The sequence below is a fragment of the Aythya marila genome (genome assembly GCF_965140915.1).
Source record: "Aythya marila genome assembly, chromosome: 7".
NCBI classification, from domain to species: Eukaryota; Metazoa; Chordata; class Aves; order Anseriformes; family Anatidae; genus Aythya; species Aythya marila.
In genome coordinates this window covers 28,567,524-28,593,329 of record NC_139048.1, presented here as the reverse complement: position 1 = coordinate 28,593,329, position 25,806 = coordinate 28,567,524, and the positions used below count along the sequence as shown (strand labels likewise).

At 42.6% G+C, this 25,806-nt stretch overlaps 1 protein-coding gene and 1 long non-coding RNA gene across 11 annotated transcripts in view; one reads left to right on the top strand and one right to left on the bottom strand.

Annotated features, from left to right (window-relative positions):
* Positions 1–25,806, bottom strand: part of WAPL (WAPL cohesin release factor) — a 156,487-nt gene that overhangs the window by 91,599 nt on the left and 39,082 nt on the right. For all 6 annotated transcript variants that reach the window (XM_082765221.1, XM_082765228.1, XM_082765226.1 and 3 more), the window contains one exon: positions 7,850–8,005. In XM_082765221.1, coding sequence (XP_082621347.1) covers positions 7,850–7,884 — 35 coding nt within the window. In that variant the 5' untranslated portion in view covers positions 7,885–8,005. The remainder of the gene's footprint in view (positions 1–7,849; positions 8,006–25,806) is intronic.
* Positions 5,201–13,543, top strand: LOC309880357. Of its 5 annotated transcripts, none has more exons than XR_014317953.1 (6): positions 5,201–5,966; positions 6,859–6,906; positions 6,994–7,160; positions 10,088–10,153; positions 10,383–10,620; positions 12,471–13,543. It is a non-coding gene; the product is annotated as an uncharacterized lncRNA (long non-coding RNA). The 5 variants fall into 5 exon arrangements; XR_014317954.1 differs by having other exon boundaries at positions 10,383–12,608; positions 12,798–13,543; XR_014317955.1 differs by having other exon boundaries at positions 10,383–13,543.

Genomic DNA, 25,806 nt, shown 5'->3' with positions numbered 1-25,806 from the left:
TGGACTGGCGCACGCTTCGTTGGGTTAGAAACTGGCTGGATAGCCGGGCCCAAAGAGTCGTGGTGAATGGAGCCAAGTCCAGTTGGAGGCCAGTCACTAGTGGCGTCCCCCAGGGCTCGGTGCTGGGGCCGGTCCTCTTTAATATCTTCATCGATGATCTGGACGAGGGCATCGAGTGCACCCTCAGTAAGTTCGCAGATGACACCAAGTTAGGTGCGTGTGTCGATCTGCTTGAGGGTAGGAAAGCTCTGCAGGAGGATCTGGATAGGCTGCACCGATGGGCTGAGGTCAACTGCATGAAGTTCAACAAGGCCAAGTGCCGGGTCCTGCACCTGGGGCGCAATAACCCCAAGCAGAGCTACAGGCTGGGAGAGGAATGGTTGGAGAGCTGCCAGGCAGAGAAGGACCTGGGAGTGATGGTGGATAGTTGGCTGAATATGAGCCAGCAGTGTGCTCAGGTGGCCAAGAAGGCCAACGGCATCCTGACTTGTATCAGGAACAGCGTGACCAGCAGGGCTAGGGAGGTGATCGTCCCCCTGTACTCAGCTCTGGTGAGGCCGCACCTCGAGTACTGTGTTCAGTTTTGGGCCCCTCGCTACAAGAAGGACATCGAGGTGCTTGAGCGGGTGCAGAGAAGGGCGACAAAGCTGGTGAGGGGCCTGGAGAACAAGTCCTACGAGGAGCGGCTGAGGGAGCTGGGCTTGTTCAGCCTGGAGAAGAGAAGGCTCAGGGGCGACCTTATCGCTCTTTTTAGGTACCTCAAGGGAGGCTGTAGCGAGGTGGGGGTTGGCCTGTTCTCCCACGTGCCTGGTGACAGGACGAGGGGGAATGGGCTTAAGTTGAGCCAGGGGAGTTTTAGGTTAGATGTTAGGAAGAACTTCTTCACTGAAAGGGTTGTGAGGCATTGGAACAGGCTGCCCAGGGAAGTGGTGGAGTCACCATCCCTGGAAGTCTTCAAAAGACGCTTAGATGTAGAGCTTAGGGATATGGTTTAGTGGAGGGCTGTTAGCGTTAGGTTGGAGGTTGGACTCGATGACCTTGAGGTCTCTTCCAACCTAGAAAATTCTGTGATTCTGTGATATGATGTCACACTCAGCAATAAAAGGTGGAAACAGGAGGAAGAGGGGAGGGGTGGGCTCTTGTGAAAACATCGGTCCTCCTCCCAAGCACCGGCTATGTGTTGATGCCCTGCTTCAAGGACATGGTCAATCATCACTCATTTGTGGGAAGTAGAGAGTAATTTCTGTCCTCTGCACTTCCACATAGCCTTCATTTGTTTTATTTGTTTTCCTTTTTTTCCCCTTTTCCCACTTCCCTTTTTATTTCCCTTTAGTTAAATTATTTAGTTCATAATAATCTTTCTTTAATTATTATTATTATTTCCCTTTAATTAAATTATCCTTATTGCAACCTATGAGTTGTTCTTTGCTTTACTTCTTCCCCTCCTCATCTAAGGAGGGGGAGTGAGAGAGCAGCTGTGGTGTTTAGCTGCCCAGCATGGTAAAACTACCACACTGGTCAAGAGTTTCAAGGCTTGCTCCTCTTAGATCAGAAGGAGGTAATAGAGTTAAGTATGTACAGGTCCTCTCAACTCACAATTTTAGGTGATGGATGTTGAGTGAGTATCACCAGTGTGTGTTAGGCTGTGTTGATTTATTACACCTAAACATTGCTTCTAGAAAATGCAACTGAGAGCTACTACTACTGTTTGAACTCAAGTCAGAGTCCTTGCAATAGAGCTCTGCTTAGGAAAGGCTACTTATGTTCAAGCTTAACTTTGCATGGATTGGTCTCTCTTGTTGTAACTCTAGTTTTGTGACAGAGCCATAGGATTCCTGAGAAACAGCCTAACTGGTGTTTTCTTTGCTAATCACAACTTACAGTCTGAATTGGACAGTGCTGTAGTACGTTATGAAAAGGGATAGAAACAAATGTTGATGCTTACTGTGGATTACTGTAATGGTTTCCTTCCTTTGTTGAACCAAGTTGGCCGTAAAGATATCAAAAAACCTTAGTGCAACTTCCAACTGAGGACCTTTCTTAAGTGGTGAATGATCATGAGGTGGTGTTCCTCACTGGTGATTTGTTCGGTTTTTTGTTTTTGTTTTTTTTTTTCCCTTGTCTTTCTAACAATTAAGAAATGCTTTTGCTGCTGTTTTTCCCTCTTGATATAATCAAATTGGTAAGTGGGCTAGCAAAAAAATCTGATCATATGGTACTGTTTCATAGCAGCTGAATAATTTCCAACCTTACTACAGCAGGTGGCTTTAAGTAACAAGCAGTATGTGCCTCACTTAAATTTCCTTGAGATCTTAGTGATTAATCATAATCTAATAGATAATATAATCTAATAATGTTAATGAATGGTATGTTATGGAGGAACTTGCTTTTCAAGCACTGAGAATTACTCGAACCAAATGATGTGTTTTGTGTGTTTTTTTTTTTTTTTGCCAAATGATGGTGGGGGGAATTAAGAGAGATACTACTGAGATTGAAACAAGTGTTGTTTTCAAAGTAGAACCAAGGGAGAAAGAAGTATGAGAAACCTGGTCCTCCATGGGCTCTCTGATGAGAGGATAGGCTCAGTGGTAGAACACTATTTTCCTATAGATTCAGAAAGTTGTTGTATGTTTTTATTGCAGATGAGAACAAAGAAAGGAAAGAGGTGAGTACAGAATATGTATTACAAAAGAACTGTGAATGGGCAAGAGGTCTTTCTAAGGACTTGAACTCTTTGCTACAACACTTATTGCCGTACTGTTTCAGAAAGCCTTCAGTTGATAGTTGAGGCTATCATTTCACTAAAGAAAGGTATTTCCTATAAAGTAACAAATATATACTGGGTATCTTGCTGCAGAAAAGATGAAGTCAAGGCACTGTAGTATTGTCATGTGATAAAGTAGGTAGTAAGTACGGGGATTGTTCCCTTTCAAATGCTTTCAATGTAAAAGTGTCAAATGAAACCATATTCAGAGAAATTAGCTTGCCCTTCTTACATGTAAAACAAGCTACCCCCTGTTCATGTCAGATAGTTCTGACTTGAAAACAGGTAATTGCATATAAAACAGATATCAAACTAACAACTGCCTCTGGCTGAGCCCTGTGTCTTATATCAGAGACAAGTTAATCTTGCTGTGATTGCATCTGCTTGAACAATGTAATCAAATGAAGGAACAACACACAACCCAGTTACATTGTTTAGTTTTCAATAGATTGTATTAGACTATAAAAAAAAAAGTTTACTAAGTACCTCCAAAACTTCCTTTAGTTTAATGCTATTTGTTAAAAGAATTCCATTTTCTTTTTTGAGCTTCTAAAAACAGAACGATATTGTTTTAAAACTGAAGTGGGAATAAAATGTCAAAATGTATTTAGTAAGGGTCTTATATCTAGTTACATTTTTCTAGCACTGGGCATGAACCTTCTTAAAAATTGTTAATTTCAGAGTAAATGCAGGCTGTTCCAAATGACTGTAATTCAACTGGTGCACTGCATGCAGCAACATGTAGTAATGTGTGTTTGTGAGGGAAATCCATGCTTCCTTGTTCTCGTTTTGTCATTAATATCTCTACAATGTATTCTTTGTTAATTAGCTAATAAGTTCTTAAATTTGTGCTAAATGTTGCAGTGATAGCGTCTCAAAGGTCTTGTTACAAAGTTAGCGTGCTTCTTAGTTTTCTGAGCACACAAAGAGTTCCTGAATGCACAATCAGTGGGACTGGCAGATGAACTCTAATTCCCTTCAAGGACTGTTCTGTTTCCAGAAATTAGGCTGCTGCAGACATGGTTCACCACTTCCCTGTTATCCTGTTATGAAAAATAGCTTGCTTTTGTGCTTTTCCAGTTTCCTACAAAGGTAAATATTTATTTTTTCCCAGACTGAAATATATCAAAATGAAGAAAGGATTAAGTAAGAATGAGGAGAATGAATGAAAGATGCCATTTGGAATAAAAGAAGAAATGAAGGATGGGAAGAAAATGAAAGAACGATGCGGGGGGGAGGGGGTGGTGTCTGTCCAGAAAACCAGAGTAAGGGGAATGGTGAGAGTAGAAGTTACTTCAGCATTAAGGAAAAACTTACAGTGCAACAAGAACAGAAAAGTGTATTTTAAATAAATGAACTGATGCTTGAACTCTGTCTTTCACAGAATGCTAGTTAAGTAATTCTGAGCACAATTTCTTTGAGGGCCCATCCCACTGCTAGTTTCTTCTACTAGTGTATATCTAGTGTTTTCAACTGGCTTCAAACCCCCTAGGATGACATACTCTGAACTGGTAGATTGGTATGTACTACATCATATAAAGTGGTTCTATCTTAATATATTAACTCTTGAAAGAACTCAACCCTCTTTCCAGTCCTTATCATTGTGGGGTTTAATGGCAGTTTTTGCTTTTACCCAGAGTATACTTTAGTCGACTTCGTTACAGCCATACCTCCAGACTTTGTGTACTGTAAATTATTCACTTCTTTAGCAAGGATCTGTTAGTGAAACAGGTATATTAATATTTACTTTTCTAACAAGAAGAAAGATTGATAAAGTAACTGTGTTTAATCTGCAATGCACAGATACCATTAAAATTAATGCAATTTAACACATACTTTAGTATTTACTATAAACTTTATGTCCTTTTAGCTTGGGACTACATTATGAGTTTTGATAGATAATAAGTGATAGCAATTATGTTAAGCTATGTTACACAGGTTCTTACAGGTTTTCTGTAATGTTTTAAAATATATTTTTATCTATAAATGCTTCTGGAACTTGCCAGGTGTTCAGAAATCAGTTTTATTAGAATTTGTTATTTCCAGTTAGATCTCACACTTGGTTCTTTTAATACACTTCTCTAGAAAATAGCAACTTTGAGGCATAAAGAAGGAAGAAAAGAAATGGACTGAAAGGATAAAACACAAGCAAATTAATAGTAGTGCTTGAAGTTACTAAATCTCTCATAGGGTGAAAAGAAATGTAACAATCAGCATTTGTGCTATGTTCCGAAGGTCTTGTATGTTTGCAGGTTACTTTTAAAAATAATTCATACAGAATTTCAGAGTATTTTTTTTTTTCCAGAACAGAGCTGTCTTCTGTAGGGTCATAAATGATAGGAATGAGCACAGAAACAGGATGGCAACAAGTATCGACTTATAATAGCAGGATCTGTCTTCTGATATAGTATAAACTCACTTTAGGATAGAATAAAGCTTGTGGATTGATATTGTATAAACTTACTTTAGGATAGAATAGAACTTGTGATTAAAAGTTAGCAGGGACAAAGTAAACAACATCTTGTTATCCATAGACCTTCTGTTACGTTTAAGCATTTTGTTATTTGAAAACACCCCATTATCCGTTAACACTCAGTCAGGCTGAGACTTGAGATAACTTGAGTCAACTGTCTGTTATGTCCTGTTAACTGAGACATCCTGTTATCTGCCGACCCCCAGTTAAACCGAAAGACAACTCAGCATTTTTACAGCCTGGAAAACAACTGATTAAGAAAGTGCATTACGAGGAAGACCTACAGCCTTCCTCCCAGAGACCACTGCCCACATCCTGGAGACCCTGGCCCACAATTCTTGGAAGGCTTTGCGCAAGCGCAAGGACTGATAAGCTAATTAGCATACGAAGCGAGGGTAGGCGGGGTTAGGTAATGAATATGTATAGGTGCTAATTGAATATTCATTGTTTCGCTGTATAAATACGAGATAGTTTGTCACTTCAAACATGCACGATAGGCGGAAGGATCCCCCGTGCATCCAGCGCTGCAATAAAGAATATACCACTTAAGGAAATTCGGCTTTGATCTTTAAATCACTTCCATGAGCAAATCCTGGGAGTGACCTTTTTCATCTGCTTTGGATGCAAAGGACATTCTTGATGAAGTACAGCTGCTCTTTCAGAGGAGTCCCTTCTTTGAACAGATAATTTCAGTGACAAACTTTCATTACGAAGTTGTAATCCTCTCATGTAAGTATTATGTCAAAACCATTAGCAAGATCAACATGCTCAGTGTCAGTAGATATTCCTTATAAAAATACATTTGTTTTTCTTTATTAGAAGAAAGGTTCCAAGGGTTATGGTAAAACTAAAGAATAATGAAGTCTGCAACAATGTTCCTGTAATGCCGCAGTCTTTCAATTTCCTGATACAACAGAAATTTATTTGGCTTTATCTAGCTAAAAGCAAAGGAATCAAGATGGTGTAGTCACTGTACTTCATTATTTCCCATATCATTAACTTTTGCTGCTAGATAGAGCTTTACTAAAATAAATTTCTACATATTGCCCATCAGTAAAAGACAGTTGAGCTAGATATTTTCTAAGAATTTTACTGAGGTAATCCTGAAAAAGTTAAATCTGTTTTCTTCCTCAATATTTTTGAGAAAAATGTTTTACTTCAGAAGCTTTACCCCCAAAATTTTGAGGGACCTATTAAAAGGAATTTTATGATTTTTATAGGAATAATTTGCTTTTCAGATTAATTGGGAAGATTTAATATCAGTTTTTGCACAGGCAAAATTATATATTCTCTGACTAGCTCTAATGTTAATGTTCATGCAGATTACTTTTAGGAAGTAAGCTTCCTACGCGCCACTAATGACTTTTCAGATCCATTAGTTTGTTACGGTATTGATTTCAAGCATTACCGATTAATGCTGTGAGTAGACTTATTTCTGCTCTTAAAATATAAAGACCTGGCACCTCTTGTTACTGTTATTAGATGAATGGTATGTTACTGCTTGATTTGGTTCCTTGCTAGGCTCCTTCCCTTCCTCTGCTCGTCTGTCCTATTCCACTGTCCTGTTTTCCCCTTAACTACTGTTTTTGTAATACTCAACTAAATGTTATGCCCTTTCCAGCTACTTTCTGTGGAAGAGGAATTTGCGCTAAACTTCAGAAAACCCAAGGTAGGGCAAAAATGCAATGCTGTGCATGCTTGAGTTTTCCTTTTATCTAAGGTAATGGTGGTGTTTCATATTCGTTGTTCCTTCTAGAGCCTGATTCTGCCACTGGCCACGAGCTGCTCTGGCCCTGGCTGTTACTGCTGTCAAGGGACTGCAAGCTGCTGATGATGCTGGAGCTGCCTCCTCCTCACCCACTGCAACAGCCATTTGCTCCTCATGCCACCCCTTTGAGGGACCGAGCTGTCTGCAGTGCCCAGGTACATAATGGCTACTAGACTTGTGTTCCATTCAGGGCCTTACAGTAGGGTGCTATCCAGGCTGTGACCAATCCCCACACAACCAGATCTAGCTCCTCAGTCCCTTGAATCTAAAGGTTATAAAGCTGCTTTTAACTAGTAATTTGTACAATGTGCATGTTGCTCTAGCTATCATCTCCTATTCTGCATTTTCCAATTACTTTATGTATTGAACAAATATACTTCAGTCATTAGCACCTCCATATTCAGTACAGATCAAATATATCGTTTTTTGCATGCTATTCTACAGGTGTCTTATAGGTTATGTCTTTGGTTAGACCACAGACACTTTGTTGACTAACCTAATTATCACCTATGTTTTTAAGTCCCTCATTATTTTTGTTCTACAGTTCTAATTGGATGTATTCAGGCCATTAGCACTGATAATCTATACCATTTGTCAAGGCCAGATTCCTTGAAGCACTAAATAGTATTTTTGAGAAACGTTACTCAATTAAATTATCTATTAAATTTCTCTAAGATCTAGCTACCTGAGTTAATTGTTAGAAATGTGTGTCACCTCCATCAGCTGTGGGACAGGATAATATGAATGTCACATGCCTATGTAAAGCAAGGCCTGTGCATTTTCTAAATTATCAAGTGCAGGTGACTGTGCAAGAGGAGTTACAAAACAACAGTTTTAAACATACCTGGTTCCACATGTCCCGGTTATGCCTTTCTGCATTAGATCTTGTCACCTCTTTAGCCATTATTTTTCTGCAAGGAGACCTAGAGTTAAGCAGTCACTTTGAAGTGCAGCAGAAAGTTCTTTGGGTGGATGCAGGTTGTTGGAAGGCGTATCTTACCTGTGAAGGAAAAAGATTTAATTTCAATCAACTCAGTAGTATTTATTTACTGGAAAATAAATCAGTGTGAAGTTGTACCCTGAATTTAAGCAACTAAACCTCCTGCTAATTCAGTGTTAATCTCCTGCCTCGTACAATGCTAACTCATTGCAGTAAATGCTAAATTTCTTCTGAAATTCAGTAAAGGGAAAATGAAAAATTCATATTATAGCTGGCAATGTTCTTCATCATGATTTGTTGTAAAAGGGCAGGTATGTCAGCTTTCCTGTACTTCTTGTGCTAACAGTTGATGCTTAGGAAAAGCTGCCAACTGTTCAAGCCTCTGGCAAAACATGATAAACATCTGTTATAAACAAAAATATTTGGTAGAATTCTAGAAATTGCAGACTAGCCTGAAGAAAGCTTTATTCCTTAAATGCAGAAAAGTTTCAAAGCAGTTGGACTGTTGTCCACTGAATAACTGTATTTTCTTTAGAAAAAGTAACAGTCAAAGAGGGGGGTTGTTTCTATATCTTGTTCAATCAACACAAGGATGTCAGATACTGAAGAGAAATAGTTCAGAGAAGGGTGAAAGACCTGGCAAGCCAATCACTATGGTCTTTAACAGCCAGGGCTGTGTGGAGCTGATGCAGGGAAGCCCAAGCTGCCAGACTGACATACTCCTTACCTGCAGGAACCCTGGTGCTGCAGAAGGACCACTGGCCTGAAACTCAGATTCAGTTTAACAATGAACACTGTTTAAGTGCTTGTCTGCACAGAAGTTGTCAGAGTAATTACATGTGTGGAAGTGGATGCTCCTGCTTTTTATTGTCTGAAAATACTCTTAAATTGATATTGTGCTATAATTGTCTTGTATTCAGCTGGAGAGGGGCACCTGTGCTACCAAGAACATCTGTGCATTGTGTCCACTAGCAAAACATATAAATTAAAGCAGGCATGGCTATTCTGATGAAGGACACGGGCCTTGTCTCATGGGGGTTTCCTTAGCATCTTAGAAGCTTCCTTTGGCAGACAACCATGTTCTTGTATCAGAATGGCACTAAATCTACTTTTTCTAACGTGAAACAAATACATTTCTAGTAGAACTTCTTTTCAATAAAGGGAGAGGTTGCTGTAGACTACTGGACAGCAATAAAGGAGCTAACTCAACATACTACATTTTCTTATTACAAAGTGTTTTATCTAGTAAAATCTTCTGTTACTCAAAATTGAGTGTAAAATGTATGCTAACAGTTAAATATATTAATAGATACTAAATGACAATAGGTGCTTCCATTGTGACTTCTCAAGTGACAGAACAGGAAAACAACTAGCAGATGGTTGGACAAAGAACTTCTCTGACTTGTCCATTAGCATACTTCATTTCAAGGAAGGAGCTATTAGTATATGGCAAAGTGCTGCGAAAAATAAGTGGGAAAGGAATTTGCAGGTGGTTCCATGCTGTTTCACGTGTCCCTGAATTAGAGATAATGAGAAAACAAGTGGTAGAAATGACAACTTGAGCAAGGTTGAGATAAAGTAAATTGGCTGCTGTGTTAAAGATGAGCTTTGGGGCAGTGGGCAATTGCTGGCTGGCTTGAGGCACATGTCTGAGGGTCTCTAACCAATTGTATAACAGATGTGGGTGTGTGGACAGCACGTGGGGCTATGGGGAAAGTATATGTAGTAGTGAAAAAGGGTAATAAATGTCTTCTGTTCAAGAGCCCTCAGGAGTCCATGTCTTGCATCCCTTCAAAAATATACTTGGGCTACCATTTGTTTATGTCTATGAATTGAGAAAGTTACAGCTAAATGCTATCAAGTTCTGAATTACATTATTCTGAAAGTATGAATGGAATTAGCAGCCTGAATAAGTATCCAGTGTTTAACTCTTCATGTCAGCATTCACTGTGTGGTAGGAGAAAGATTTCTCAGATTTTCTCTTCCTTATTTTTTTTGTGTGTGCCTGAAGCTGAGTTCTGAGCTTGTTAGCATGCGGGACTGTTGTTTTTATATTATCCACATTAGACTTGTTGATATGTTCCTCCTGCTGTTCTGGCTAGTAGATGTCTGGTAAATAAGAATTTAGTTTTCTTTGTGCAGTCAGAAAGAAACTGAGACTGGACAGTACCTTTTGTGATCATCTAGTCTACTCCCTTCACGAGCAAGGTAAGCTACAGCTGGTTCCCTGCAGGCTTCTCAGGATTACAGTGAGTTGGGTTTTGAATATTCTTAAAGATCAAAACTCCCCTAACTCTCTGGACAACCTGTCCCAGTGGTTGACCACCCTCTAGTGTTCTGAGGGAACTTGTTTTTGTTTTGTTGTTTAGTTTTTGTTTTTATTGGACTTGAAATCACTGAGAAGAGTCTGTCTCTCCTTTTCATTCCCTCCTACCAGATATTTAATCACATTGATATCGAACCTTAGCCTCAAAGCCACTTTTTCTGCAGGCTGAAGAGTCTCATAGCTGTCTCCACATATAAAATATGATCCAGTTCCTTCACCAGCCATGTGGCCCTGTGCTGGACTTGTTCCAGTAAGTCTGCATCTTTCTTGTACTGGGGAACCCAGAACTGGACACTGTCCCAGGGAAGCAGATGATCTTGTTTATCAAACAAGATAAAAATCATACCAGGTAAAATCACTGGAAAAATGTGCTTTTACTGCTACACTGTTTGTAATACTAATCAATGGCCCCAGTCAACCCAGAATGACACTGTTCTTATTAAAGCTTGCAAGATTCTCATTGGATTGTATGTTCCAATAATGACTTTCAGTAACAGCTGCACTTAATGATCAAATACCTCCACACAAGTTCAATCTACATCTTCACAAACATTGGGTCAGTATAGTTTTATAATCAAGTGACTCTCAGGCATGTTCAGGCAAAATCTGGTGGGGAAAGAGCACCTGTTGGTCAGACATATGGTAAATAAAGGTGTCTGTTCCTTTCACTTCTGTGGCAGCTGGAAATAAGAGTTACAGGCTTTTGTTGGTCCTCATTGCTGCCCAGTCTGTAGCATGTCATTACGTCTACACCATGTTTTTCAAACACTTATTGTTAAGGGGGAGGAAGGAACCAAACCTCTGAAAGAGCTTTTTCATACCACAGTCATCACTCCATTTTTCTAATGTAAGTTGCTAACAGGAGTACTGATATTTGAAGTCCTTTCAACAGTACAGAGAGAAAATGATCAAGGCAAACTACTGAGTTTCATCTTGGCTCATATGTCATAAAAATTGCTAGCTACATGTGACTGAAAACTGCTGCTCCTACAGAAATGACAGAACTTAAATAATCCAGCTCAGTTGCTGGATTGTACACACGATTTGTAAGATTCAACTGAAACAAAACACGTATTTGTAAAACCCAAAACTGAAGAGAGCAAAATGTACCATCAGTGGGATATGGAGTATCTGATATTCCATAATAAAGCTGAAATGTTTCTTTTCAAATTTTTTGCCCAACCATCTTAATCTGATGAAAGTGCATCAAGTGATCACAAGTACAGAGGAGAAATTCAGGAACCAGTGCACCAGAAGGCAGTAGCACAGGTGATCATTAAAGGACTAAATGCCCAACAACCTATGGGGCAGTGTGTAAAACCCCTGTTCTGAAATGCTCAGCTAGCCATTCTGAGTGCTTCAGTTGCAAGCACTTCTCTGTAATACTAGTCCCAGAGTTCAGATCTTCAAATCCTAAAAATGAGAGCTTCTAATAAGACTATTTATAATCTACACAAAAGAAGCCTCACTAAAACATGAGTGACATTTTGAGAGGAATGATTTCTCTTCCAGTTACTAGGAAAAAGGAGGTAAAGAGCCTGTGTCTCAGCAGGTTTATTCTGGCAGCAATCTCACCATATTCTTGTACTCTTTCCTAGCATGCTGCTTTGAGCCTGATGTTGGAGGTTGGAGCTGGGGACTGACTCAGAATGGTCATTCTGGTATTCTTCTGTTCTTAGGCATATTAATTAAACCCCGCTATCTTCCTTTAATGTAATGAAACAGATGATTTGAAGTAAAAATATCCCTTGAGATCTTTTGCTCAAATTTTCCAAAATGTTAGAAGATTCTAAAATTAAGACCCTAAATAAATGGCCAGATGTTAGATGGGTATTAAGGAGCAGTTAAGTGCAAGGCAGTAAGCACTCTGTACCTGAGAAATGTGCTCATTTATTAAGACTTCATTTTAGCAGGAAGAAGTTAGTAAGGCTTTCTCAAGAACTTGAGAAGCAGCATCTGTCAGGACCCTGACACTGTTAATAGGTCTTAATTGCCCTGGCTGGCCTTGCCTGGGGGCCCATCCACCCCTCTGCTTATAGGGCTCCATTTTAAGTGTGAGTCTGGCCCTTCACTGTGTATCCGTTTCTGGCACAGCTCTGCTTGTGCCTGGCTCTGGACCTCACTGGTCTGGCTCTGGGTACTCTCACTGCCCCTGACTTGCTGTTTGTTTTTTTTTTTTTTTTTTTTTTTTCTCCACAGCTTTACCTCAGACCTGCCCTGAGATCATGGGCTTGTCAGATAGCTGAGAGTCTCGGCTGATCCTGGCTGCCATCCCTGGGTTGATCTATGTTACCTGAGGAGTTCATCCACAATGAAAGTGCAAAACAGCTTACTTCTGTAAGGGCAGAATGACCCAGAAACTTTCCATACCTTCTGTGGAATATCTGTTCTGGTGAACTGTGAAGTCAAGTCCTAAAAGACACACTGTGCCTTATGTGTGAAATATGCTCAGAAAATAGGTCTGAATCTCTTTGGTACATAACTTCTGAATGCTGCTCTGAGATTATTTTTCTATTCTTTTTACAGAGTAGCCAACGTGATCGTTGTTGACTTGCTGTCTGTAAGACTCCGGAGCACATCAAGACCATTCCAGCTGTCTGATGACAGTAACTAGTTCTGATTGCTGCACAAGGATGTTTCCCTGGGAAATGTAAAATCAAGAGTTCAGTTTTTCTCACTTGAAAAGAAATGCAAGAAAGTAATTCCGCCACAAGTCAGTGAATTTGAAAACAAAATACCAAATAGATCAAGTATGTTCATAGTTAGGAATGCAATAGCAATCAATAGGTTGTACTGATTGCATGGTGAGGGTTTTTTGAACTTGCCATTTTCAGTTGAATGTGTAAGTGAGACATGACTATTTCTCACTACTTGTTCCCCCTGACAATTGGTTACTACAAATAAACAATGATAAAATCAAGCACCTTTGCTTCTTGTGTATGAGGCAGCAACAATGCTTTTATTTAATAAAAAAGCCTTTAGGTAAGGAGGGCAGAGTCTTAACTTTCTGACTGAGTAATGTTTTTTGGGGGGAGCAAAGAAGGTGATGAGAATTTTGCTCTGAAAAAAAATACCCTTTGTTACTAAATGCTGCAAAATGTTCCTGTAATCAAAAACAACAAAAAAGATGTTTCTGTAATCAGGGAGAAATGCCTCTGTGTCCATTCTTTATTGATGTGTTCTGCGGTCTTATGTCCCCCTACTGAAACTGCAGAGAAAGAGAAAGCATTCCTTTTCTTACCAGGAAAAGAAGATGCTCAATCCTTCATAAGTGAGATAAGGCTTGTCTAAATGTGATGTCTTTCAGCATGGGATCCAGGTTTTCATTAGACAGGGAGATGTCAGTGATTTCCTGCTGGTGACATTCTGAAATATCAGTTGGCACAAGAAGGAAGGGGTATGGTTCTGTGTGAAATAGCTCAACTGCTTTGGGTAATCAGGCCCAGAAACTCACTCTATATTTAAAGATGCATGGTTTTAGTGTGGCTTGCTGTTTCAAGTAAAGTGGTAGTCATCTATAAAGAGCAGAGAGAATACAGTGCAAAGTCTTCCCAATCACACGTGAATTTCACATACACTTTCAGTGAAAAACATATAAGTTTAATAAAGATGGCATGTTTGTTTGCATTTGTCTGCTGTGCTGTGAAATTACTGTCCAACTGTGATTTCATGATTTGAAGCATCATCTGCAAGTCGTGGACAGGAATGCCGCCGGTTTTGTACAAAGCAGGCACAACTACAAAATTAGAGCGAAGTGAAAAGTAAGTTTGGCTTTCTGAGGATAAGTGCTAGTGTTTCCCATCATTTTAGTTCATATAGGTTTAGTTTTTAGATATTTGTTGATTTAGAACAGAAGGTTCTCTGTATTCTTTTTAAAAAAATCTAAAAAAAAAATAATCTATGTACATATCAAAAAAAAAAAAAAAAAAACAAGCTTCAGTTGACTTTGTATTGTGGCCATACTGAACTACTAATTCATCAACAAAAAAGTAAGTATATATGAGGAAATTTATGATGCTATCGGAGAGCACAAGTCCACCATTTCATTGTCTGCATTACTCTCATGCCTAGAAATGTTAGCATTATACCAGCACGGAGTGAAAAATCTCTGTTCCAGAGGACTTACCAAAGTATATGGAGAGAAGAGTGAAGGCATACTGGCAGGAAAGTAGCAGGTAAGAATAAGACAATGTAGGTCAGCATGGACAATACAGCCAGGAGGCTCTGTATGCCTGTAGCCTAGTTAGTGTCAGTGTCTTTTGTTGCCACTGCCACCAGCATGAGGAACTGCATGAAGACAAGTAAATCATGCATGTTGGTAGCTGTGTTAAGTGAACGATGGAAATGAGCATCACTGGCTGACAGAGTATGAGAGCTGGAAAGCCAGCACTGTCTGAAAGATGACAGGTAAGCTAGAGATAGACATCCCATCGAGGCCCTTGGATGCGAAGACTGGCAATATATATATGATTTAATAGAAAATGGGGAGCTAAGATGATGCCCAGCAATAGCCATCAAAGCAATGATCTGGGAGAGGGCAGGATCCAGCTGAAAAGGGCTTAGACTGGGTGGGACGTAGTCACGGTGTTAACTGCTTGCACAGCCACATCAACCCACTTGCATCCTGTCTGCATCCTTGTGATAATTGCCTGTTACATTCCGTTAATCAAGGTCAGAGAGAAAGGATGTCATAGCAACTGAAACAAAAGTCCGTGAGGATCCAGATGAGGCATTTAGCAGAGTAGGTATTAACACAGTCCTTACTGCAGAGAGCTAGACAAAGAAGCAGCTCTGTTTCTGTACAGGCCTCACATGAACACTTGGGGAATCAAAGTCCAAGGTGATGACAGGCTGGATGATAGCCCTAGCAGAGCAGTTTATAAAGAAATATATGGCTTTACACCTCTGTACACAGAGACACTGATTACAGAGCTGCAGTGGATTCTCTTCTAGCTTAAGCATTAGGTCTGTTTGATTTTGGACTCTGTGTTAGAGGCTCAAGTTGCAGCAGGGAGAAATGCCTCAGAACATCTCTGTTCTCAACGGTCCTGCCCAAACCCTGTCCAAATCCTGCCCACTGCTGTAGTCTGAGCCACCTCCTGTTTCAGCTGCCACTGGCCATTTTGTCTCTGGCAGGGCACTTGTCACTGAAATCTATGACAGATTCAGCTAAAACATCCGCTGGTGTTTTTCACCTGCACTCACTCTTTCAGGCTGTATTTAGAAACAATTCCAACAGAAGATTTTGAAATTTTGGTGATTTTACTGGTGATTTTAATCTTGTCTTGTTTTTCCTTTTTTTTTTTTTTTTTCCCTCTAACAGAATCACTGATGATACTTCTAGAAAGGACAGGATTTCTTGCACAGGGATGTTGTAAGACAAGACAGTATGTGCCAGGAAAAATAGCTGCAAAGCCATTAGGGCAGTATACGTATTTTCTGGGGATAGTTTGAAAACAATAGTCCTATTATTTGTGGATAAGGATGGTAATTCTTTAATATCAGATGAGACCACATTTTTTTACCTTCTGGTTATCATGAGCTATTATTTCTCAAACCCCAGGGTTTTCACTTTGATTGCTGTGTGTAGGTACAAATTGCTTCTCATTGTTCCTCTTCACTTAGTCTTTCCATCAGAGAGTTGGCTGTCTCCACTTTTGCCCTGTATCTTATCCATCAAGACACTTGTGCAGCTCCCCCCGCCACATCCTGCCATGATAGGCTCTAGTCACTGACTTCATTGCATTTCAGAAGTAACTGCTGCATATGCAGGTAAAATAAAATAAAAAGTGCTACCAATTCAACATTTTATCATTTTTAAAATACCATCTTTCCACTGCCTACAGTAGGCACTAAACTGCACCAGTACAATTCGCTTTTTATCTCACATGCAAGAAGGGCTGAAAGGTGGGAACTCTTATTTGGGAACTGGAAGTAGGGAAGCTACCAACTGAAACTATCTGAGACAAGTTTGGTTAACCAGAGTTCCCTGGCTTTGTGCAGAGGTTGAGCCACAGCAGACAGGGAAGGCTGAACCTGAAAGCTCAGCCCAGGGAGCAAGTTAATGAGCTGTTCTGGGGGCACTGCAGATTGGACTTGGCTGTGCTGGGGAGTGCTGTGTGTGACTACCTTGTCTTCAGGCTTTTACTCTGTGAGGGAAGACCAGAGGGACAGGGGTGGGTTGGCCTTTTCAAGCTACCTGACCTTGAAGCCATAAACCACTAGAGTAAACTGGGAATACTACCAGGGAAACTAAGGCAGAGGAGAGGCTAGAGGGTGTCCTGCCATACTGTGGCAGTCTAATGCCATGTCACAGACCTAAATTTGTACCATTGAAGAGAAGACTGACATAATCTTTTCATCTCTGGGGAAGAGACTTTTTTACTGTTTCTCCTGTCCAGCCCATCTGTACTCGGTTCACTCCAGATTCTCACTCCGCTGCTGTGGGACTGAACTGCTCCATGGTCCCTGTTCTCACTGTTCAGCACAGATCTTGGCTACCCTCTAAAACCAGAACTACCTATGAGGTAAATTATTCACTTCTACAGCTGAGCAGAAACTCTATTAATTTGATTTACTGTTTTCTATTTTGTCTATTGATTTTTGGGGAGTCCCAAGAGCATGCTCCCATAAAGGGCCATACAAAACTTTGTATTCGGTTTAACAATTTTATTTACAAAGGGTGTTCTTGCCTCAGCCTCCCTTGCCAAGTTACTCCAGGCACAAACAACTAAATTTAATTTCTGCGATTAATACAGCACAAAGGAGATGCGCACAGAAGACAACCCTTTCCCTCCTTTGTTACTTGGGATGCCAAAATGGCAGCACGCTGTCTGGGAACAGTTAGGAAGGGGGAGAATTTCCACATGATAAATCTTAGGTGTTAAAAGGCAAAAAGAATACAGGGAGTAGAAAATGGATATCTGTGTAAAATGAACAACACATTTTCACCCACCTATCTAAGCGAATCAGTTCGTTGCAGGCACTGGTACAAAAGCAGGCCTCCGAAAATGTTTCTGAGAAGCATGTTTTCAGGTGTTACTGACATTGATTAGTACAGCAGATACCTCGGGCTAACAAATCCTGTACAGCAGGGATTGTAGAAAGAAGGCTGCGATGAACTCAGACTCTTATAGTGTGCCAGTGCCTTTCAAAAAGCTGATAGTGAAACTGGGTAGGTTCTCAAGTGACAAATGAATAATGCCTTCCTCTATCCCATCACTTTCAGGAGGAGGTAGCATGTTTGGAGGGCATGCAGAGCATATTTAAACCTCCTAGCCAGCTGCTGAGGAGGATGAGGTGGGCCTTTTAATCAAAAATGAAAAAATAGTACTTGGTACATTAGAAAGCAGCTGTTTGTTGTTTTTTGTTTGTTTTTGAAATTGAGCAAGAAGAAATGAAGACTGAAGTGATGAAAAGACTGAAGAAATATTTTTTAAGTCAGACTGAATATTGAAGAAATGAAGACCGTCAGTCCACAAAGCAAGAAGAATTTGATGCTCCTCTAACAAAAACATCTACATTTGTCACTAGTGCAATGAAATTGAGGTTACCGTTGTTATTCCCAGAATGTTTTACCAGGGTTATCACTCTTATTCTCCCCATTGTAACTGGGGAAAAATGACCTGGCTCACTAGTAAGCCTTGTAAACACCCAGCTTCCATGCTCTGTGCATTCCTTGTTTGTGGTAACTCAAATTCCAGAACTGTATCAGTATTCACAGAAGAGTAAGAGTTTACTTTGCCCCTTACTGAGTGGTCTATTCCTGTTTCTTCATCCTGGCTTTGGATGAGGACAGTTGAAGGAAGCCCAAGTGATTTTGTGTAAATATATCTCAGGGACGTTCATGCCTGGCTGACCATAGGCCTTTTCTTCCAACTCTCCTGGCCCTTCCAAATAGCAGTCTGTCTGTCTTCTAAGCATCAGGTTCCCCTTTCTTTCAGTCCACTCTGTATTCCTGCAGACAAGCCAAAACCTAATTCACAGAATCACATAGAATGACAGAATTTCTAGGTTGGAAGAGACCTCAAGATCATCGAGTCCAACCTCTGACTTAACACTAACAAGTCCTCCACTAAACCATATCCCTAAGCTCTACATCTAAATGTCTTTTAAAGACTTCCAGGGATGGCGACTCCACCACTTCCCTGGGCAGCCCGTTCCAATGCCTAACAACCCTTTTGGTAAAGAAGTTCTTCCTAACATCCAACCTAAACCTTCCCCTGGCGCAACTTTAGCCCATTCCCCCTCGTCCTGTCACCAGGCATATGGGAGAACAGACCAACCCCCACCTCGCTACAGCCTCCTTTAAGGTATCTGTAGAGAGCAATAAGGTCGCCCCTGAGCCTCCTCTTCTCCAGGCTGAACAAGCCCAGCTCCCTCAGCCGCTCCTCGTAGGACTTGTTCTCCAGGCCCCTCACCAGCCTCATTGCCCTTCTCTGGACTCGCTCAAGCACCTCCATGTCCTTCTTGTAGCGAGGGGCCCAAAACTGAACACAGTACTCAAGGTGTGGCCTCACCAGAGCTGAGTACAGGGGGACGATCACCTCCCTAGCCCTGCTGGTCACACTGTTTCTTATGCAAGCCAGAATGCTGTTGGCCTTCTTGGCCACCTGAGCACACTGCTGGCTCATATTCAGCCAACTATCTACCAATACTCCCAGGTCCTTCTCCACCAGGCAGCTTTCCAACCATTCATCTCCCAGCCTGTAGCTCTGCTTGGGGTTATTGCACCCCAGGTGCAGGACCTGGCACTTGGCCTTGTTGAACTTCATGCAGTTGGCCTCAGCCCATCGGTCCAGCCTGTCCAGATCCTCCTGCAGAGCCTTCCTGCCCTCGAGGAGATCGACACACGCACCTCGCTTGGTGTCATCTGCAAACTTACTGAGGGTGCACTCGATGCCCTTGTCCAGATCATCGATGAAGATATTAAAGAGGACCGGCCCCAGCACCAAGCCCTGGGGAACACCACTAGTGACTGGCCTCCAACTGGATTTGACTCCATTCACCACGACTCTTTGGGCCTGGCTATCCAGCCAGTTTCTAACCCAATGAAGCATACGCCAGTCCAAGCCAAGAGCAGCCAGTTTCTTGAGGAGAATGCTGTGGGAAACAGTGTCAAAAGCCTTGCTGAAGTCAAGGTAGACCACATCCACAGCCTTTCTCTCATCCACCCAGCGCGTCACTTTGTCATAGAAGGAGATCAGGTTCGTCAAGCAGGACCTGCCTTTCATAAACCCATGCTGACTGGGCCTGATTGCCTGCTTGACCTGTAAGTGCCGCGTGATGACTCTCAAAATAATCTGCTCCATGAGCTTCCCTGGCACTGAGGTCAAGCTGACAGGCCTGTAGTTCCCCAGGTCTGCCCTCCAGCCCTTCCTGTAGATGGGCATCATGTTTGCTAGCCGCCAGTCAACTGGGACCTCACCCGATAGCCAGGACTGCTGATAAATGATGGTAAGCAGCTTGGCCAGCTCCTCTGCCAGTTCTCTCAGTATCCTCGGGTGGATCCCATCTGGCCCCATCGACTTACGCACATCCAAGTGCCATAGCAAGTTGCCAACCATTTCCTCATGGATAGTGAGGGCCACATTCTGCTCCCCATCCCCTTCCGCCAGCTCAGGGTACTGGGTATCCAGAGAACATCCGGTATTGCCGCTAAAGACTGAGGCAAAGAAGGCATTAAGCACCTCCGCCTTTTCCTCATCTCTTGTAACTAGGTTTCCCCCCGCATCCAGTAAAGGATGGAGATTCTCCTTAGTCCTCCATTTTGCGTTGATATATTTGTAAAAAGATTTTTTGTTGTCTTTAACAGCAGTAGCCAGATTGAGCTCCAGATGAGCTTTGGCCTTTCTAATTTTGTCCCTGCACAGCCTCGCAACATCCTTATAGTCCTCCTCAGTGGCCCACCCTTTTTTCCAAAGATTATAAACCCTCTTTTTTCTCCTATGCTCAAGCTGCAACTCTGTTGAGCCAGGCCGGTCTTCTTCCCCGCCAGCTCGTCTTTGGGCACGTGGGTACAGACAGCTCCTGCGCCATTAAGATTTCCTTCTTGAAGAGCGCCCAGCCTTCCAGGATTCCTCTGCCCTTCAGAACCACCTCCCAAGGGACTCTACCAACCAGTGTCCTGAGCAGCTCAAAGTCAGCCCTCCAGAAGTCCAATATAGCGGTTTTACTGGTCCCCTTCCTGGCCTCGCCAAGAATAGAGAACTCCACCATTTCGTGGTCACTCTGCCCAAGACAGCTTCCGACCACCACATCTCCCACCAGTCCTTCTCTGTTTGTGAAGAGAAGGTCCAGCGGGGTGCCACCCCTGGTAGGCTCACTAACCAGCTGCGTCAGGAATCTATCTTCCACACTCTCCAGAAACCTCCTAGATTGCTTTCTCTGGGCTGTGTTGTGTTTCCAGGACATATCTGGGAAGTTGAAGTCCCCCACGAGAACAAGCGCCAACGATTTCGCAACTTCTGTCAGCTGCCTGTAGAACTCCTCATCCGTCTCCTCATCCTGGTTCGGCGGTCTATAGCAGACCCCGACCAGGATGCTTCCCTTGTTGGCCTTTCCGCTAATCCTAACTCACAGGGACTCAACCTTGTCATTCCCAGCCTCAAGTTCCACAACATCAAGAGATTCTCTAATATAGAAAGCCACACCACCACCCGTTCTGTGCTGCCTGTCCCTTCTGAAGAGCTTATAGCCAGACATTGCAGCACTCCAGTCATGAGTGGTCCCACCACATCTCCGTGATGGCAACCAAGTCGTAGCCTGCCTGCTGCACGATGGCTTCCTGCTCCTCCTGTTTGTTACCCATGCTGCGTGCATTGGTGTAGATGCACTTCAGCTGGGCCATTGCCTTATCCCCCGGCCTAGCCATTGTTACCCCTGGCACAGCTCCAATAAGCCTTGTTTCAGCCCCATCCCCCTTCTTGCCTAGTTTAAAGCCCTCTCAATGAGCCCCGCCAGCCCCTGGCCCAGGATTCGTTTTCCCCTTAGAGATAGGGACACATCTGCAGCCATCAGGCCAGGTGCCAAGTAAAGCGCCCCATGGTCAAAAAACTAAAAATTTCTGTGCTGGCACCAGCCTCTGAGCCATGTGTTTATCAGGTGGGCTTTCCGTGTCCTCTGTTTACCCCTCCCTGCCACCGTAGGGATAGTTGAAAACACCACCTGCACTCCTGCTCCATCCACTAATCATTCCAACCCCCTAAAGTCTCTTTTGATAGCCTTGAGGCTTCTCTCTTCAACGTTGTCACTGCCAGCCTGGACTATCAAAAGAGGATAATAGTCAGAGGGGTGAACCAGGCTGGGAAGCCTCCTGGCAAGGTCCCTGACCCTGGCCCCAGGGAGGCAGCAGACTTCCCTACGGATAGGGTCAGGCCGACAAATAGGGCCCTCTGTTCCCCTGAGAAGAGAGTCTCCCACAACAATAACCCTTCTTTCTTTTTTGGTGGAGGCAGTCCTGAGGCGTGGAGTTGACTTCCTCGCCCTAGGCATCCACCTGGGTAGGCTTCCTACCTCATCCTCACCTACGGGTCTCTCAAGCTCCAGGGCCTCAAACCTGTTGCATAAGGGCACCTGGAAAGGTGGGGCCAGTGGGGGAGGGCATTGCCTGCGATGCCGAGCAGGGACCTGTCTCCATTCCTCCTCAACTCCTAGGTCCCCTCCCTCTGCCCAACAGTGACAGGGCAGGGGGTCCACCCCCATTTGGGGTGTCTCACCCCGGTGCCTGTCCTTCAGGCCATACAGGGAGTTGCTCCACCAGTCTATCTCCTGCTCACACTCCCTGATATCCCTCAACCTCTCCACCTCCTCCTTGAGCTCTGCCACCATGCAGATCAGGTCATCCACCTGCTCGCACCTCATGCACACAGTTTCTCTGCCTCCCGCTGATGGCATCAACAGGCTCAGACACTCCCCGCATCCAGTGACCTGAACTGCTGCATTTTTGGATGGGCAGTTGGTCTGGGTGTGTACTGTCTTCCTGGAAAGAGCACCGTGCCTGGTGGAGACCATTGCAGCCTAGCTAACGGGAGGCCGCCGTTAGAGGAGGTGTTCGTATGGGTGGGGGGGAGCGCTCTGCCCTGTCTGCTCGCCCTGCCTGCGCCATCTGCCGCACCATGCCCTGTTTGCCCGCCCTGGTCACCGCGCTCCCTAGGGGCAGCTTATGAACGGCCGGGAGGGGGCGCTGCTGGCTCCACCTGTACCTTATCAGCCTCCCTCACGAGGGCTGCCGGATCCTGGAGGCTCCCTCAAGTAGGCTCGACGCTGGAAAAATTAGCCCTGCCTGTCCGATCCCTGCTTCGCTGCAGAACGCATCTGCCCCAGAGCCGATTGCCTCGGCTCCACACAGAGCTCCCAGCCAAAGAGAAAGTGATTTAAAGATCAAAGCCGAATTTCCTTAAGTGGTATATTCTTTATTGCAGCGCTGGATGCACGGGGGATCCTTCCGCCTATCGTGCATGTTTGAAGTGACAAACTATCTCGTATTTATACAGCGAAACAATGAATATTCAATTAGCACCTATACATATTCATTACCTAACCCCGCCTACCCTCGCTTCGTATGCTAATTAGCTTATCAGTCCTTGCGCTTGCGCAAAGCCTTCCAAGAATTGTGGGCCAGGGTCTCCAGGATGTGGGCAGTGGTCTCTGGGAGGAAGGCTGTAGGTCTTCCTCGTAATGCACTTTCTTAATCAGTTGTTTTCCAGGCTGTAAAAATGCTGAGTTGTCTTTCGGTTTAACTGGGGGTCGGCAGATAACAGGATGTCTCAGTTAACAGGACATAACAGACAGTTGACTCAAGTTATCTCAAGTCTCAGCCTGACTGAGTGTTAACGGATAATGGGGTGTTTTCAAATAACAAAATGCTTAAACGTAACAGAAGGTCTATGGATAACAAGATGTTGTTTACTTTGTCCCTGCTAACTTTTAATCACAAGTTCTATTCTATCCTAAAGTAAGTTTATACAATATCAATCCACAAGCTTTATTCTATCCTAAAGTGAGTTTATACTATATCAAAAGAAACTGTTCTCTTTCACTGTTTGTGAAAGAAATCCTGTGCTCATCTGCCTTTAATTAAGCTTTGCCCATGGATTATCTTTCCTTTGTTCTGCTAGGCAGTTTTCTCAGTTTCATGGTAGGACCCCAGAGTCCCCAGCCTTTGTGCTGTTTATGTCTGTGTTTTATAAAAAGCTATGAACAAGAGTTGATTACCAGTACCAATAGGTGCAGTTGCTAGTCAGGGCTTTAAAGCTGGGAAGGATGTTCTCACCATACCTCAATGTGACAGAATTCAGAGAGAGGAGTTCTGGCAGGTTTTATTTTCTCCAGAACTGACTCTGCATGGCAATTCAGATCTGGGCCATAAGCCAAATGGACTTCTGCTGTGTTTCACACACAAGACTGTAGGGGAAGTGTTTGAAAAATTTAAGATGAGCAAAGAAGCTTTAGAAAGTACTAGAGGTCATTAACTGATATGTTTTCTCCATTACGCTTTGCAGGGATAGAAGAGATGTAAGTTTTTGGTCAAGAGAAAACGGGAAAGACAGAGGGCAAAGTTCCTTCCAGATCCATAAGTCTGTAAGTCTGATGACTGAAGTGAAATAGCCTTACCTATAACGAGAAACAATTATTGCTCAGTAAATTATTTTTTAATTGTTCACTCTGGCTTAATACTGCATATAAAACAGATGAAAATCCGAAAGAAAACATTTTGTGAATTATTTAGTATGTATCTTTGCCTTACTTCCCAAACATTATGTACAGAGAATGAGATTTCTCATGCTTCACACCTTGTGCAGCTCTACAACATGATTCCTCTTCTTCCAAGGAAGCTGAGGCATCACACACGAAATAGGTCACCTGAATTGCTTCTAGCAATTAGCTACAACACAGGATCACAAAGCTGTAACCGTATGAGAACATTTCCATTGAACCTGAATCTTAGCGTTAGGGTATAATTTTCAAAAATGATTTCACCCAGCTTGCTACTGCTTAACATTCTCAAAAGCAGTCCCCGGAGGCTAAGGAAGGACACCAAATCAACAGCCCACTTTGGACTAACATCCACTTCTTTCTGGTGGAAACTTCCTTTCCTTTCTACTGCATATTTTGTCATAATACATTCTCAGCAGCTAATGAACTAATCAAATTGATTTGTCTGGAAGGGCATGTACAACACAGCTAAATCTAATGAAGCAAGAAGACAGTTTCTATAATGTCTGGTTTACTTTTAAAAGCACCAAATTTACTTTATGACTTGATTACTCTGCCAAACATATTATGGGCTCCTCTAGGATGCCGTCCAAAGAGATGGATGTTTCCAGGCTAACTGCGAATGAAACATTTTCAGTGCATTGATTTGTCATAAAGAGGGAATAGGAAGGAAGAAAAATGTAATCTGTGACCCAGTGAAAAGGAAAATGCAATGTACAAGCTGTGTGATGTACATATGATGTAATGTACAATGTTACAAATATGTAAACAGACTGAATGTTGTCATTGCCCAAAACTGAGATATAAAGGAGAAAACTAAGAGGATTTGAGCAAAAAAATTAGAACACAGAGTCAAAGAACAGCTATGATCTAGTATTTATGCCTGTCCCTGAAGATTTTATGTATTGAACACTGTTATATTAGTTTGGTAAGAGCAGGATATAGCTGTATACAACTTTTTTAAATGTGAAGTTCACGAAAATGGGAGATCTCGCATTCCTTCCTTTCTCTCCACTTCAATCATTAAATGTATTTTCTGCTGTACTCCCTGGGTATGCCTTAGTGGAAGACAGTACAAGTTCTTGCCAATTTCATACTGTGACTTTCTGTCATCTCCTACCTTTATAGTAGTAAAATGCAAGATTATATTCCAGAAAGGTCCTGTCCATTAAGATGTCAAACATCATAATTTGCAGCCTTATACCTACAGTATGCTATATGCTTGCTGTAGCAGCCAATCCACATATTTAAGAAAACACAGTGATGGATTCTGACTTCATGACAACTTCTTTTGAAGTTCACAGCATTAACACCACATCCAACTGTGGTATTTATGTGTATGATGCTAGATGTGGATAAGAGCTGGGACCTGGGCTTATTCAGCCTGGAGAAGAGGAGGCTCAGGGGTGACCTTATCGCTCTTTTTAGGTACCTCAAGGGAGGCTGTAGCGAGGTGGGGGTTGGCCTGTTCTCCCACGTGCCTGGTGACAGGACGAGGGGGAATGGGCTTAAGTTGAGCCAGGGGAGTTTTAGGTTAGATGTTAGGAAGAACTTCTTCACTGAAAGGGTTGTGAGGCACTGGAACAGGCTGCCCAGGGAAGTGGTGGAGTCACCATCCCTGGAAGTCTTCAAAAGACGTTTAGATGTAGAGCTTAGGGATATGGTTTAGTGGAGGGCTGTTAGCGTTAGGTTGGAGGTTGGACTCGATGACCTTGAGGTCTCTTCCAACCTAGAAAATTCTGTGATTCTGTGAAGAGGGAAAGAGCATACCGTAGAAAACGACTACAGAATCTCAGTCAACAAAGATAAAAACTGTCAG